At 41.1% G+C, this 15,797-nt stretch overlaps 1 protein-coding gene across 1 annotated transcript in view; it reads right to left on the bottom strand.

Moving 5' to 3' along the window:
- Positions 1–11,145, bottom strand: part of SMCHD1 (structural maintenance of chromosomes flexible hinge domain containing 1) — an 88,165-nt gene extending 77,020 nt beyond the window's left edge. The window contains exons 1-3 of the mRNA XM_060775124.2: positions 10,909–11,145; positions 3,739–3,814; positions 1,427–1,588 (exon numbers count right to left, since the gene is read on the bottom strand). Coding sequence (XP_060631107.2) covers positions 1,427–1,588; positions 3,739–3,814; positions 10,909–11,040 — 370 coding nt within the window. The 5' untranslated portion in view covers positions 11,041–11,145. The remainder of the gene's footprint in view (positions 1–1,426; positions 1,589–3,738; positions 3,815–10,908) is intronic.
- Between the last annotated feature and the right edge of the window lie 4,652 nt (positions 11,146–15,797).

The following is a 15,797-nucleotide window of genomic DNA, read 5'->3' as shown; positions in this document are numbered from 1 at the left end:
AAGAAAAAGGGAGGTGAAGGAAGGAAAGGGTAGAGAAGAAAGGAAGGAAGGAAGGAGAGAAAGAAAAGTAAAAGAAAAAAAGTGGGGGGGGGGGGAGAAGGAAGGAATAATAAAGAATAATAAACTTTATTTATACTCCGCCACCATCTCCCCAAAGGGGACTCAGGGTGGCTTACATGAGGCCAAGCCTAGAAATTCATAACAACAAAATAAAACCAAAACACAAATTAAACCTCGGAATAAAATAAATAAAGCATAAGAATACAATAAATTAATGCAAAATACAGTAATAGATAAGTCACAATCACAGCGAGTGGTCCACATGTACAACGTAAAATAAAAACTCTGGATGAAATAGAGATTAAATGCAAATATTTGTGAAGGAGAAACTCACTGAAAAATGGAGCAATGGAGCAATGGAGACAGACCTTCAAACAGGCAGGGGGAAGTACAGTGTGGGGACAGACATTATGGGGGAGTGAACAACAGGAGATGTAGCAGCAGAAAAAGCGCAGCAGAAAAGCCAGGTTTTGAGATCCTTCTTGAAGGCTGCTAGAGTGGGAGCTTGCATAATCTCAACGGGCAATGAATTCCAGAGACGTGGGGCCACAGTGGAGAAGGCTCTCTCCCTTGTTCCCATAAGGTGGGCCTGTGATAAAGGAAGGGGTGAAAGGAGGGCCTCTCTCGAAGATTGAAGAGAACAGGCCAGCTTGTGGAAGGAGATGCGGTCATGAAGGTAGACGGGTCCCAAACCGTTTAGGGCTTTAAAGGTGATGACCTCAACCTTGAATTGGGACCGGAAAATAAACGGCAGCCAATGGAGCTCCTTAAACAGGGGGGTTGACCGCTTCCTGTAATTCGCCCCAGTTATTAATCTGGCTGCTGAACGTTGAACCAGTTGGAGTTTCTGGGCTTTCTTCAAGGGTAGCCCCACGTAGAGTGCATTGCAATAGTCCAATCTAGAGGTCACCAAGGCGTGGACCACCGTGGTCAAGTCAGGCTTCATGAGGTATGGTCGCAGCTGGCGCACAAGTTTTAATTGTGTGAAGGCCTTCCCAGCCACTGCCAACACTGCGCATCAAGCATCAACGCTGAATCCAGGAGGACCCCCAAGCTGCGAACCTGTGACTTCAGAGGGAGTGCAACCCTGAAAGAGGTAGAAAAGGAAGGAAGAAAAGGCAGAAGGAAAGAAAAGAGTGAAGGAAGGAAGAAAAGAGGGAGGGAGAGAAGGAAGGAAGGAGAGAAAGAAAGGAGGAGAAAAAGAGGGAGGGACGGTTGGCCACAGCAATGTATGGCAGGTACAGGTAGTTTATATTAAATCTGCATTTAAAAACACCTTTAAAAGTAACATTAAATTAATAGCCCTTTATTTGTCAATACAACACTCTCATGAATTTACTGTTCAGAAAACACCTGAAATACTTACGCAGAGGATTTTGTCCTTCACTAGCATAGTATTCATATATTCCACTTTTTACAAGAGTATCGTAATGTGGTATGAAATCAATACGTTCCTTTGTTGCTGAGGGAAGCAACTGATCAATGGAGTGAAGCAAGTAACAAGTCATCTTGTCCTTAACAATTTCACCTACAAGAGATGAATAGATATGATTTTAAAAAGAAATAATTCATTCATCTACAGTAACTTTAGAATTTTTTAATCATTACATTCTTCTTCACATTTAAACACATACATGTATAACAATTGCTTATTATATTTACATTTTCCTGAAGGTACTCTTAACTTTTACTACTTTACTTATATCACATAAAAAGAATCTGTTAAATGACAGATTTTAAAATCTTAAAACATGTACAGCTATAAAAACTGTAAAAAAATGATACATAATCTTCAACTCAATTTGTGCAAACCACTTTTAAAGATTAGGTATCATATTTTTGTCACCTTGTGGATTTGGAGGCTGTTGTGGCTGAGCTATTTTCTGGCGATGAGGATGATGGGATTCAGATTCCTGCTGGGCTCTTTGTCTGTGACTCAAATCTCTGAGCCTGCTTCTGAGGCTCTCACAGACAGTGCAGTGTCAACACAGCTGTTTTCACCAGAAAGGAATTTTAACGAAAGAGATAGCGAGCAGGTGCCTTCTCACGCTGATACCGAAAGTGTAGATAGTGACTTGACCTGGGAAGCTTGCCTTGATCTCCGGGTCAGGCGGAGTTCGCGTCTGGCAAGCAGACGAGAAGCCAGCTCGGTGAAAGGTCGTCGCAATGCTTTTATGATGCTGAGAGCCTAATGTTTTGATGTCAGAAAGGTATTTAGGCCTCTTGGAAACTCTGTGAAAGCATCAGTTCAATGTAGCTTACCAGCCTGAAAGCTTCATAGAATAATCTTAGCCTGGAAAGTAGTACGCTTGGGATTTCTTGCATGGTGATTAATGGGGCAATTGTTTCATTGCTTGTACCTGGGACTCTGGTTTGAACTTTGCCAATAGGATTATGTCTCCTGTTTTTACCTGAAGATCTTTGGAACTATATTCTGCTTTTAACCTTAATCTTTGGAATTTTGCAATGCTTATTCTTTATTTTGACTTGGATTTTCTCCTCAATAAACTATAAAACTACAGCTCATGTGTGGTGGTGTTTGGCAGCAAGGTGAAGCTTACTCTGAGTTGCAACAGAGGCTCTTCATCATTTAAAAAAAAAAATCAAACAAGATTATCCAATCTGAGAATCTTTTACAAAGGTGCATAATTATGGAATAATTGTGCAAGAACTCTGTATTCTCCTGGACATTCAGAGACTCATCAATTTTTCTATGCTTGTCAGACTCATTGCTGATGCCTAACAGGTCTGCTGATATGACTTTGAAGTTAAATTTGTGTAGCTACTGGTAAAGCTGAGCTTGGATCTCTGTGATCTCACTTTACAGCACACAAATGTTCTGGTCAGACGTACTGGAGTGGTGCACTTGGTATTGATCACAATTCCAAAAAGATCCAGAGAAAAGTCACAAGATGGTAGGCAATTCTGTGATGGCAGAGCTGTAAGACTTCCCCAAATTGCAGGTGAGAGAAGTGTGAGACTGAAGACTGGGCAAGGGTTTTAATCAGATGGAAGGATTAATCAAAAAGCTTAAGTCTTCTGTAACATAATAAAATTATAACTTTTTAAACTCTATCAAGATGTTTATATGTTATCTTTCACTGTCTTGTTCTGTACAACATGCACTGATAGGATTGCAAACATCCCTGGAAAGAATGGGAGGGTTCTATGACACCTTTAAAGAAAAACAATTGGGGGAGATGGGGGAACCATGGGTTTTTATCTTTTCATCAGGTGTCATATCAGTATACAGGCAGTCCTCCAGATACAAACATCTGACTTACAAATGATTCAGTTAAGAATGAGGTTAAAACAACAGGAAGTTAGAAAAATCTACCCCTAGAAAGGGAAATTCATCCCTGAGGGAGTTATCATGGGGAAAAGGTAAAACTTTCTCACCACTCTTTGTTTCCACAATAAGCCATTTTTTCAAAAACCAATTAGCACAGGAACAGATAGAGTGGTGAAACATTCTGAATAGGGGCACAGACAGCAAAACAAACACAACAGAAGTGTTAATCCTTCTCTATGCTATCCAAAGCTATTACATATACATTTTGACTGTTCCAACTTACAAATTCAACTTAAGAACAAACCAACAGAACCTATTTTGTTTGTAACCTGGGGACTGCCTAGGGACTGCCTATACATGTGACTTGTTAACAGAAACATACTTACCAAAATTTTCTACTGTGATCTCTTTTCTGTTAGTAGTTGTGATTATAAATGTTTCTTCAGAAGAAATGCCAAACACCTAGAAGAATAAGTTAAGCATGAAATGCCATTAAGAGGACAAAAAGCTATAGAGAATATTACTATTGATTCAAGCCACTGGTATTTACTCAACTTATAAAATTTAAAAGATGCATTGTTTTGTAAAACCGTAATTATGAATAAACTGTAAAAGAAGACTACATGTGAATGTCACCATTCTAAGGTCAATGAAAGCATTTAAATCCTTAAGTTCTAGATGAGAAAAGACCTTGAGAACCTCAGTGTTTCAAAACTACATTAAAAGTTTATGAATTCATTAAGTTTATTTAGATACTGATTCCATAATTCATTTTAGTTTTCAAACATTTTATAAGGATCTTTACTCTTATGACAGTTGAATGTATACACATTTCAACTTTTATATCAACTGATTTTCTTGGTGATCAAGGATACTACTCAATTATGCTCTAATTCTTCATTCTTCAGGGTCATTTGACAGAGGCTTCAAGCTTTCAGAGGTGGCAATCTTTTTTTTTAAAGTAGCCCTGAACCACTGCTGGGAAAAAGTTGGAAATTACAGGCATATCGAAATTAACAAACTCTCAGAAAAAGAAGCTCCATTTTTACAAAGTATTTTAAAATCTGCCAGTGCCTGCTTGTTTCTGTGAAGTTGAACTTTTTAGAACAGTCTTGGTATTGGCAGGATGGTGAAGGAGGACTAGAGACATAGGCTTTCACCACTGGGTTGCAATGTGTTTGCAATAAACAATGCAATAAAAGTTGAGTTGGAAAAGAATTTATTTTATTTACAGTATTTATATACCCCTGGGGGGACTAAAAAAGAATGGAATATTCTATGCTAGCTGATCCTACTGTAGCTGTGTGTGCCTGCCTACACCAGACAAGGTAAACCAGAATACCATACTGAATAAGGATGATCAATAAAAAAGACAAAATGAAAGAGTGAGCCTATCCCACTAGCCAACCCTCAGGATGATAAAAAAAGTACTGATCCCTACATTTTGTCACCAAATGGAAATGGTAAGTGGAGAAAATTCCATTCCAGAAGGCAATTTGGAAGAAAGCCTATAATAATCTCTAAAAGGTTTAATTTTTCCCCTCTTTGCGTAAGGCAGGGGTCCTGAAACTTTTTAAACAGAGGGCCAGGTCACAGTCCCTCAAACTGTTGGAAGGCCGGATTATAATTTGAAAAAAAATATGAATGAATTCCTATGCACACTGCACAGATCTTATTTGTAGTGCAAAACCCCCCACTTAAAACACAATAATTAAAATGAAGAACAATTTTAACAAATATAAACTTATTAGTATTTCAATGGGAAGTATGAGCCTGCTTTTGGCTGATGAGATAGGATTGTTGTGTGCTTTCAAGTCATTTCAGACTTAGGTTGACTGAGTGAGGGCCGGGTAAATGACCTTGGAGGGCTGTATTCAGCCCTCGGGCCTTTGTTTGAGGACCCCTGGCGTAAGGCTTACCTGACCTTGATCTATTTCACATGTACATATACTTGGTATTCAATAGAGGTTTGCCCAAACATGTTGAACTGCTTCTTTTTTACGATATAAAACTTATAACTATTTCTTTCCATTCTTTCTGCCTCTAGTATAAATTTTCTATTACAGAAGTGAAGTTTAAGAACATACCTGCTTTATTAACTGACATATATTAATATATGTTTGTTGTCAGCATAAACATATATTTATGCTGACAACAATTATATGGCACATCATCATCATCACCAAAAGTTAATTTCACTTAATCCTTCAACTATTCCACAAAGGGAAGAACAAGCCAAACTTTATCTTGTTCTTCCTTCTGGATCTAATCTAGAATGAGTAATCAGGGTAGATGAGAAAGATACTCAATGTTCGGATAACTCATTCCCTCACACCCTGCAGGGAAGTCTTGGTTTGGCTTTTATTCATAAGACAAATAAATCAAACCAGAAAGATAATATATTCTGATTATTCTGCAGATAACTACAGTATTTTGTGTAGCTTTACTTGCAAAGTTCTAATTTAAGAAGTACAGTAGAGTACAATGTCTACAATATAGCTTAATCTAACTCTATAGAAAAATCTCCAGGCACCTAATCACTGCATTCTCCTTGTATTTGTTTTATATTTTAATTAGAAGTACGCATACCAGGAATCAGTTCTCAGATTACTTCTATACTGAACAACACGTTGAAAACAACAGTGATCACAAAGCTGTGTATGGAGATGATTCTTCCCTGAAGGGAATAACAGGAGTAAGGGAGATGGCAACTCTCTTTAGCTCTGATACTTGCACCACAAATCAAAAGTCAAGTTATGTAGACTTTTCCTTCCTTTCGTAGACTTTCAACTTAAATTTTTGTTAAAAAAAATAAAAATAAAAGAAGGATCTCTTTATTTAAACAATGAAGATTTATTATATGACAATTAAATTAAATATGAAATCTCTGTACTCTTCCCTCAATTCCTGCTCCCAAAACCTTATTGAGATCTTATTCATTCACTGGCCTTTTGGCATCTGTAGTGATACCAATTTCACTTAAAATATTTAAAGTAGTTTGTTTTAACTTTTGTGGCAGTGGTTCATTAAATAATTTCCAATCATTTAAAAGAATCACAATAGTCTTTTCTGTGTGGTCTGCTTGATATCACAGTCAATAGTATCCATGACTGTAATGATATGATGGGATCTGTATTTGAATTATTTGTTGGAGTTGTTTATTTAGCATTCAGATCATGGCATTTTTATTCATTAGAAGAAATTCAGTAACTCTCACTACTGCTAATGTGTATTACTGAGATGTTTGTGGACAAGCTAAAAAAAAGTGTAATGAAATCCTGCTCTACTCTTTTGGAGACTTGGTGAAGCCCAAATAACAGTTGGGAAAGAGACACAGAACAAGTACCTTGCAGGTGCACTGCCCTCATTTCCCCCAACAATTTATCTTCTGGAACTAATATTTATTTAGATATATGTGGCAGGACCCCCATCTAAGGTGGTCCTGCAGTTCCAAATCTTGGCCTCCTATCATGCACCCTTTACCCTTAAGATCCCTTCCTGGATCTGGTACTCAGGACTGAATGTGCTCACAATTCTGGAGAAGTGGCTGTGTTGCTCTGTCTGTTCAGTGTGGTAAAGCAGGATCAGATTGCCTTATCAATTCATAAATGAAAGCAGTAATAAAATAAAACCAATAAAGTTCAGGTGGACAGACTAATGAGCAATTAGAAGATTTACATTTTGTCAACATCTCAGGAGAAAGCCCGTAGGTCAAGACGCTTGTAAGCAAAAAGGTTATCAGTTTCTCAAGGGAAAAGGCATAATTTTTGATCTATATTAGCTAGGCCAGCAGAGTCTTTGGTCAGTGGAAGCAAAGTTGGAGTCTGAGTATAGAACTGTCAAGTCAAGGGATTTCTGATGCCAGGTTTCATGTTTCCTGTTTGTCTCTGTTTCACGTTTCCAAGTGCTGAGGACTATCCCTGAATCTCATGTTTTGGATTTATTCGGTTTTTCTATTCCTGGTTTTCGGATGCTACTCATGTGCCTTGTTTCTGTGGATTAATTCTGAATTTTGGACTTTGGGTTTTTATACTATTTTGCTGAATGGCTTTTTATATACATCCTTCAATAAACTGCTTTGCCATTTTACATTGGGTTGGAGTGTGTGTTAACAGCAGAGGTGCTTCCCAGCTTTGGAGAACAACAGTTCTGGCTGGTTGGAGCAGACGCCCCTCAGAAGGCTGAAGTGTTCGGGGAGGATTGTACAGGAGAAAGTGATTCTTTAGGTATATATACATATACATACACACACTAACACGTGCACACTAAAGATAAAAATATATATTTATATCCACACAATTTTATACTGTTTTATATTGGGCATTACATTTTATTTTATCATCAAAAAATAAAAGGAAGTAGGTAGACACACAAAACAAGAAACGGAATGCATCAACACTGCAGGACCTCAGTAAGAGATCTAGGTAGACAGCAATTGAACACAGCCTTTTATGTATTGTCAAAGGCTTTCATGACCGGAATCACTGAGTTGCTGTGAGTGTTCTGGGCTGTATGGCCATGTTCCAGAAGCATTCTTTCCTGATGTTTCTCCTGATTCGATGGCAGGCATACTCAGAGATTGTGAGGTCTGCTGGAAACTGGGAAAGTGGCGTTTATAGATCTGTGGAATGTCCAGGGTGCGACAAAGAACTCTTGTCTTCAAGCCCTTGAAACAGCAACAAAAAGTGCACTATATGGTTCAGATATGTGGATGACATCTTCACCATTTGGAGCCATGAAGAAGAAGAACTAAACAAGTTCCTGGACCACTGAAACATCCAATTCGTTATGAAAAAAGAAAATGAACAAAAGCTGCAATTTCTAGATGTCCTAGTCATCCACAATCCAGAACAACAATTGGGCCACACCGTTTACAGAAAACCTACACACAGAGATAAGATACCTAAATAAAAATTCTAACTATCACCCAAGTCAAAAAAGAAGAACAATTAAAGCCCTGGCAGACCATGCAAAAAGAATCTGCAAACCCCACCTCCTCCAAGACGAACTGAACCACCTAAATTGGGCTCTACAGGCCAATAGACACTCCACCAGAGTCTTCAGAAGAGCTACAAACTGAAATCCACAAGCATGGGGACTAATTCAACAGAAAGGAGGAAACCTTGAAATTGAACAAAATCTGGCTACAGGTATTAAAAAAACTCTAAAATTAGGACACTCAAAAAGTATGGGAATTCCACTTAAGAAACAATCTGGGCCAGCTAACACAAGGACTCCCCCAGGCAGGATGAAACTGCAAAGCCATTAAATGCTAATCAAGGCAGCCAATTGCAAAATTCACATCTGCCTCAAACAGCTTTTACCGCTTTTCTTTGGGCGACTCAAAGCGGTTTACATAGGACAAATTATCACAAGATAGCATCATAGGCAATTAAAACACATTATACATAACAATCAATATCAATAAACAATCATTATCATAATGCCTCAGCACCAAATCAGAAACCATTCTCATAATCCTTGTTCCATGTTCCTATGTTCGATTGCACCATATTCCTATAATCAATTGCACTGTTTAGCCAAACGCTTGTTCGAAGAGCCAGGTCTTCACCTTCCTCCGGAACACCAACAGTGAAGGGGCCTGTCTGATGTCTACAGGTAGGGCATTCCACAGCCGAGGGGCCACCACCGAGAAGGCCCTGTCCCTTGTCCCCGCCAGGCGCGCCTGTGATGCAGGCAGGATCAAGAGCATAATGTCCTAGTCGGTTCATAGGTGGAGATGCGTTCGGAGAGGTAAGTAGGGCCAGAACCGTTTAGGGCTTTGTAAGCTAAAGCCAGCACTCTGAATTGTGCCCAGTAGCAGATTGGCAGCCAGTGGAGTTGCTGGGATTTATAGTTCACCTACAATCAAAGAGCATTCTGAACCCTACCAATGACTGAATTGGGCCAAACTTCTCACAGAACCTCCAAGACCAACAGAAAATACTGTGTTTTCTGGTGGTCTTTAGTGAACCCTCTGACACCCCCTCGTGACCCCTCCAGGGGTCCCAACCCACAGGTTGAGAAACACTGCTCTACGCCTAGTAGACATCAGGTGAAAGGTCCTAAAATTGGGAACTTATAAATTACCATTCATAACATAAATTACAGTTATGAATCAGCAAGAAAAATAACGTTATGTTTGGGGGTCACCACAACACGAGGAACTGTTTTATGGGGTCGAGGCATTAGGAAGATTGAGAAACAGTGACTCACAACCTCTGAGAATGCATGCCATAGATGTAGGCGAAACGTCAGGAGAGGATTTATTTATTTAGAACTTTTATATACCAGTCTTCTCCACCTCTGGAGAGGGACTCAGGCCGGTTTACAACAAGATTCATAAACAGTCATTTAAAAACATCCCCCCGTAACACATTAATACATAAAATACATTAAAAACAATGTGGAGCCCCTGGTGGCGCAGTGGGTTAAAGCCCTGTGCTGGCAGGACTGAAGACCGACAGGTCACAGGTTCAAATCCGGGGAGAGGCGGATGAGCTCCCTCTATCCGCTCCAGCTCCTCATGCGGGGACATGAGAGAAGCCTCCCACAAGGATGATAAAAAAAATCAAAATCATCCAGGCGTCCCCTGGGCAATGTCCTTGCAGACGGCCAATTCTCTCACACCAGGAGTCACTCCCTGACACGAAAAAAATAAAAAGAATCATACAGTTACTTAAAACCAGGTCGTCAAAATGAGATCACAATTCACACCATCCGTCTGTGTGGTCAGAGTTATTGACTCACTCATCAAATGCTAGATTCCATAGCCAGGTTTTCACCAACTTTTTAAAAGTCAGGAGAGAAGGGGCAGTTCTAATCTCCAGTGGGAGAGCGTTCCAGAGCTGAGGGGCCACCACCGAGAAGGCCCTGTCCCTCGTTCCCGCCGGACGCACTTGTGAGGGTGGTGGGAGCAAGAGCAGGGCCCCTCCAGAAGATCTTAACAACCTTGATGGTTCATAGGGGAGAAGCTGTTTGGACAGGTAAACTGGGCCGGATGCTTCTGGAACATGGCCAGGCAGCCCGGAAAACTGACAGAAACACACAGTTTCATTTTCTCCAGGAAACAAGAATCTAAAAAAGAACGGGGTGGTGACGCTTGGTGTCACTCGCATGTTTTTTTTTTTCTGCTTCTGGTGCCAAAATAACTTGTTTGACACTGCCAGTGCCTTGGCTTAGAAGTGGGAGAGGAGGAAGAAGCAGATCATTTGCTGTCCAAGTTCAAAGACATATAAAGAAATAGGGGGTATAGCTTGAAATCAGGAATGGGCTAACTCAGACCCTCCAGGTGTTTTGGACTTCAACTCCCACCATTCCTAACAGCCTCAGGCCCTTTCCTTTTCTCCCTCAGCCGCTTAAGCGGCTGAGGGAGAAAAGGAAAGGGCCTGAGGCTGTTAGGAATGGTGGGAGTTGAAGTCCAAAAACCTGGAGGGCCTGAGTTAGCCCATTCCTGCTCTGCACCAAACTAACTATCCAGGGACACCACAACAGTTCGAGTTGCTAGGTGCTGGCTCTGCCCAGAAGGCCTTTCAACTCTCCCTCCCTCTGTTTACCTGACAGGCGGCGTCCCGGAGGCGCCCATAGTCTCCCTCAGGACAGCGAAGAACTTTCTCGCCCTCGTCCGAAGTGTCTCGGCGGCGGTCGTAGACGAAGACCGTCAGGACCGCCTTGCCCTCCGCTGCCATGTTGGGACGCGGCCCTGACAGGAGGGAAGGAGGGAGGGAGGGAGAGAGAGAGAGAACCACACCCGCCCCTTCCCTGCCGGGCCGCTGCTCTTCTTCTGAGGGACAGGGGGCGTGGCCTGACGGAGAACAGGAGGCGTGGCCAACTGGATGGGCGTGGTTTACTTATCAGAGGGAAAAATACGGCCGAGGGGGAGGAGCTATGGGGAAAGGGGCGTGGCTTACCTCTCGGAGCGGGAAAGAATGCCGCCGAGGGGGCGGAGCCAAGGGCCGAGAAGGCGCCAAAGCTGGAAGAGAGAGTGCTAGCGGGGGTTTCAACCGTCTTGGAACGCTCGCTTCCGTTTTGAAATGGTCGCTGGTGTTGTTGGGTTTTTTTTAAAGGGGCAGGGGAAGAAAAGCCAAGATGGTCTGACGCCAGGAAGCAATCATTTCCGGGCCTCTTGCTCAGGGAAACGAAACCGATCACTTCGGGGCCTCTTGTTCAGGGAAACGAAACCGCCACTAGTCATCTAGAATCATAGAATCAAAGAGTTGGAAGAGACCTCATGGGCCATCCAGTCCAACCCCCTGCCAAACAGCAGGAATGTTGCATTCAAATCACCCCTGACAGATGGCCATCCAGCCTCTGTTTAAAAGCTTCCAAAGAAGGAGCCTCCACCACACTCCCGGGCAGAGAGTTCCACTGCTGAACGGCTCTCACAGTCAGGAAGTTCTTCCTCGTGTTCAGATGGAATCTCCTCTCTTGTAGTTTGAAGCCATTGCTCCATTGCGTCCTAGTCTCCAAGGAAGCAGAAAACAAGCTTGCTCCCTCCTCCCTGTGGCTTCCTCTCACATATTTATACATAGCTATCACATCTCCTCTCAGCCTTTTCTTCAGGCTAAACATGCCCAGCTCCTTAAGCCGCTCCTCATAGGGCTTGTTCTCCAGACCCTTGATCATTTTAGTCGCCCTCCTCTGGACACATTCCAGCTTGTCAATATCTCTTGAATGGTGGTGCCCAGAATTGGACACAATATTCCAGATGTGGTCTAACCAAAGCAGAATAGAGGGGTAGCATTACTTCCTTAGATCTAGACACTATGCTCCTGTTGATGCAGGCCAAAATCCCATTGGCTTTTTTTGCCGCCACATCACATTGTTGGCTCATGTTTAACTTGTTGTCCACGAGGACTCCAAGATCTTTTTCACACGTACTGCTCTCGAGCCAGGTATTGTCCCCCATTCTGTATCTTTGTATTTTGTTTTTCCTGCCAAAGTGGAGTATCTTGCATTTGTCACTGTTGAACTTCATTTTGTTAGTTTTGGCCCATTTCTCTAATCTGTCAAGATCGTTTTGTATTCTGCTCCTGTCCTCTGGAGTACTGGCTATCCCTCTCAATTTGGTGTCTGCAAACTTGATGATCATGCCTTCTAGCCCTTCATCTAAGTCATTACTAAAGATGTTGAACAGGACCGGGCCCAGGATAGAACCCTGCGGCACTCCATCTAGTGGTGAGGCAACTGGAAAAATGCTTCTTTTTACGTTTCCTGAAGCTGAGGTGATTATAGTGCAGTTTTGTGGGGATGAGGGAGAGGGCCTTTTCGGTGGTGGCCCCTCGACTCTGGAATTCACTCTCTAAGGACATCAGGCAAGCCCCAACGCTGGCAGTCTTTAGGAGGAACTTGAAAACGTGGTTGTTCCAGTGTGTCTTCCCAGAATAAGGAAAATTCTTAGCAATATGTCCTCAAATACACTTTAATATTGATTTAGGATTGTCTGCGCGCCCTCATCTTTCTCTGAAAATCCTATCCTGGTTTTCCCCTACCTTGTTCATGCCCAGCATTTTAAATTTTAATTATTACATTTGGCCCGGCCATAGGTTTCAAATGCTGTATGTTATTGTTTTTTGCTTGTTGTGTATTTTCTGTTTTTGAGTTTATTTTAACTGTTTTGTATTGATTATTTGTTTATTGATGTGCTGTGGGCTTGGCCTCATGTAAGCCGCACCGAGTCCCTTGGGGAGATGGTAGCGGGGTACAAATAAAGTTTATTATTATTATTATTAGGCAAAATTTAGGCAAATGAGCAAACCCTCCTCTGCAACTACAGTGGAAAGGGTTGCTCCACAGTGTGCTGAGAGCCTGAACCCTGGAAGAGTCCTACCAGAAGACTTATCTTGTGGACAATTATCCACAAGATAAGTGGATAACTGTTTCAACTGTTTGTATTGATTATTTGTTATCATTTCTGTTTATTGACGTGCTGTGGGCTTGGCCTCATGTAAGCTGCACCGAGTCCCTTGGGGAGATGGTAGCAGGGTACAAATAAAGTTTATTATTATTATTATTATTATTATTATTATTTTCTTTCAAGATCTAGAGCAGGCCTGGGCAAACTTCAGTCCTCCAAGTGTTTTGGACTTCAACTCCCACAATTCCTAACAGAAAACTATTATTTGACAAAAATAAATTGCATTATATTATATTTAAGCGCCTAGAATCAGAATTTTTTTTTAAAAAAACTCACAAATCAGTAACACAGGCATAATCCCAGAGGGCTGGAAACAGAGCATACTTGTCCCCATTTAAAGGGTGATAAACAAGATCCCAACAACTATCGCCCTATTAATCTCTTAGATATTGACTCTTAAGTTATATAGTAAACACCTGTTAAACAAATAGTAAACACCTGTTAAACAAACTAGGAATTCAATAACCAAATCATTTACCCAGAACAGCCTGGTTTCAGAAAAGGACAGTGTACGATTGACCAGTGTCTGACAAAAAGAATCAGAATTTTGGATTTTAAAAAGAAACCTGACAAAAATAAATTATATTGTATTATTACATTTACGCAACCAGAATCAGGATTGTCAATTTTTTAAAAAACATTTCTACTTGACAAAAATACACTTATTATATTTTATTATATTTAACTGCCCAGAATGCTAATATATTTTAGAATATTTAGAATATTTAACTGCCCCTTTCAAAACAATCTTTTAAAAAATTACTACCTGACAAAAATGAATTTAAGCACCAAGAATCCTAAATGTCCATTAAAAAATAATGACCAGACCTAAATAAATGTTATTATATTGTATTATTATATTTAAGCACCCAGAATAATTGCCCATTTTTTAAAAAAATGATCACCTGTCAATATATATATATATATATATATATATATATATATAGGACCCCATGATGGCGCAGCTGGTTAAACTGCTGAGCTGCTCAACTTGCTGACCAAAAGGTTGGTGGTTCAAATTCGGGGTGAGTTCCTGCTGTTAAACCCAGCTTTTGCCAACCTAGCAGTTCGAAAACATTCAAATGTGAGTAGATCAATAGGTAATGTTTCTGCAGGAAGGTAACGGGTGCTCCATGTAGTCATGCTGGCACCACAACCTTGGAGGCTTCTACTGACACCACCAGTTTTTTGGCCTAGAAATAGAGATGAGCACCATTTCTCAGAGACAGACACTAGATTTAATTTCAGGGGAAACCTTTACATTTACATATAAAGCACCAAGAATCATAATTGTCAATTACAAAAAAAATTACTTATTTGTTCAGTTGCTTCTGACTCTTCATGACCTCATGGAGCAGCACACACCAAAGCTCCCTGTCGGCTGTGGCCACCCCCAGCTCCTTCAGGGTCAAGCCAGTCAATTCAAGAACATCCATCTATCTTACCCTTGGTTGGCCCCCCTTCTTTTTTTCTTCCAATTTTCCCAGCATCATTATCTTCTCCAAGCTTTGCCTCTAATCTCCTCTAGCTGGAGGAGGAAGAAGAGAAATGGCGGCGGCAGCAGCTTCTGTGCCGCTTCTTATGTTTCTCCTCTTCCTCCTCCATGGCCAGCTGGATGAAGAGGATTTGCAGGAACTGCCTTTGCGACATAGGAGCCCTGCCTGGGGCCGCCTGTGCTGCCTCTGCCGCTTGTCCTCTTCCTCCATGGCCAGCCAGCTTCGGAGCTTCGTCTCCAGGTTCCACTTCCCAGCTAGGCCCGAATATAAGCCAAGAGAGAATTTTTCAGCTCAAAAAGGGGCTGAAAAACTCGGCTTACATTCAAGTATATACAGTATATTATATAGTAGCACTATAACATCTTTAAAAGGAGCAGGCACTTCTTCATGCCATAATACGCCATAGTCTTTCTATCTTTAAAAAAATATAAATTCTTATTTACATACACTAACAGCTTACAGTGTAAACAGTACAATGGACACACCTAGCTCCAGCAGACAAAAGTCCTTTGTCCCACCCTGGTCATTCCACAGATATATAAACACTTTTTCCTAGTTCCAACAGACCTCACTACCTCTGAGGATGCTTGTCATAGATGCAGGCAAAACATCAGGAGAGAATGCCTCTAGAACATAGCCATATAGCCCGAAAAAACCCTACAGCAACCCAGTACAATGGACAGTTTGCAAATACATACCCCCACCCCCCAAGGCCTAAACAAGTATAATTTCCTTTGCCATAAATGTATGAGTCAACCAGTAAACAAATGACATATCCAAAATTCCTGATCAACAAGGTTGTATGGAGCCTTCCTATCACCCCCATGCAAAATTTTATCATTAATGATGGCAAATATTCAGCTTGCTTATGATGGAGTGACTGAAATGTCTTGTATCAATTGAAAGTAAGACCAAGAAAACTGACCAGACTACTAGACACTCACCAAGATTATAATAGCAATTGGAACCAAGTTGTACATACATGCCAGTTGCTTATTGAAAGTGCCTGGAAAATTTGTCACAGCAGGCAACT

The sequence above is a fragment of the Anolis sagrei genome, chromosome 4 (assembly GCF_037176765.1).
Source record: "Anolis sagrei isolate rAnoSag1 chromosome 4, rAnoSag1.mat, whole genome shotgun sequence".
Lineage (NCBI taxonomy): Eukaryota > Metazoa > Chordata > Lepidosauria > Squamata > Dactyloidae > Anolis > Anolis sagrei.
This window is presented reverse-complemented; position numbering and strand designations above follow the sequence as displayed.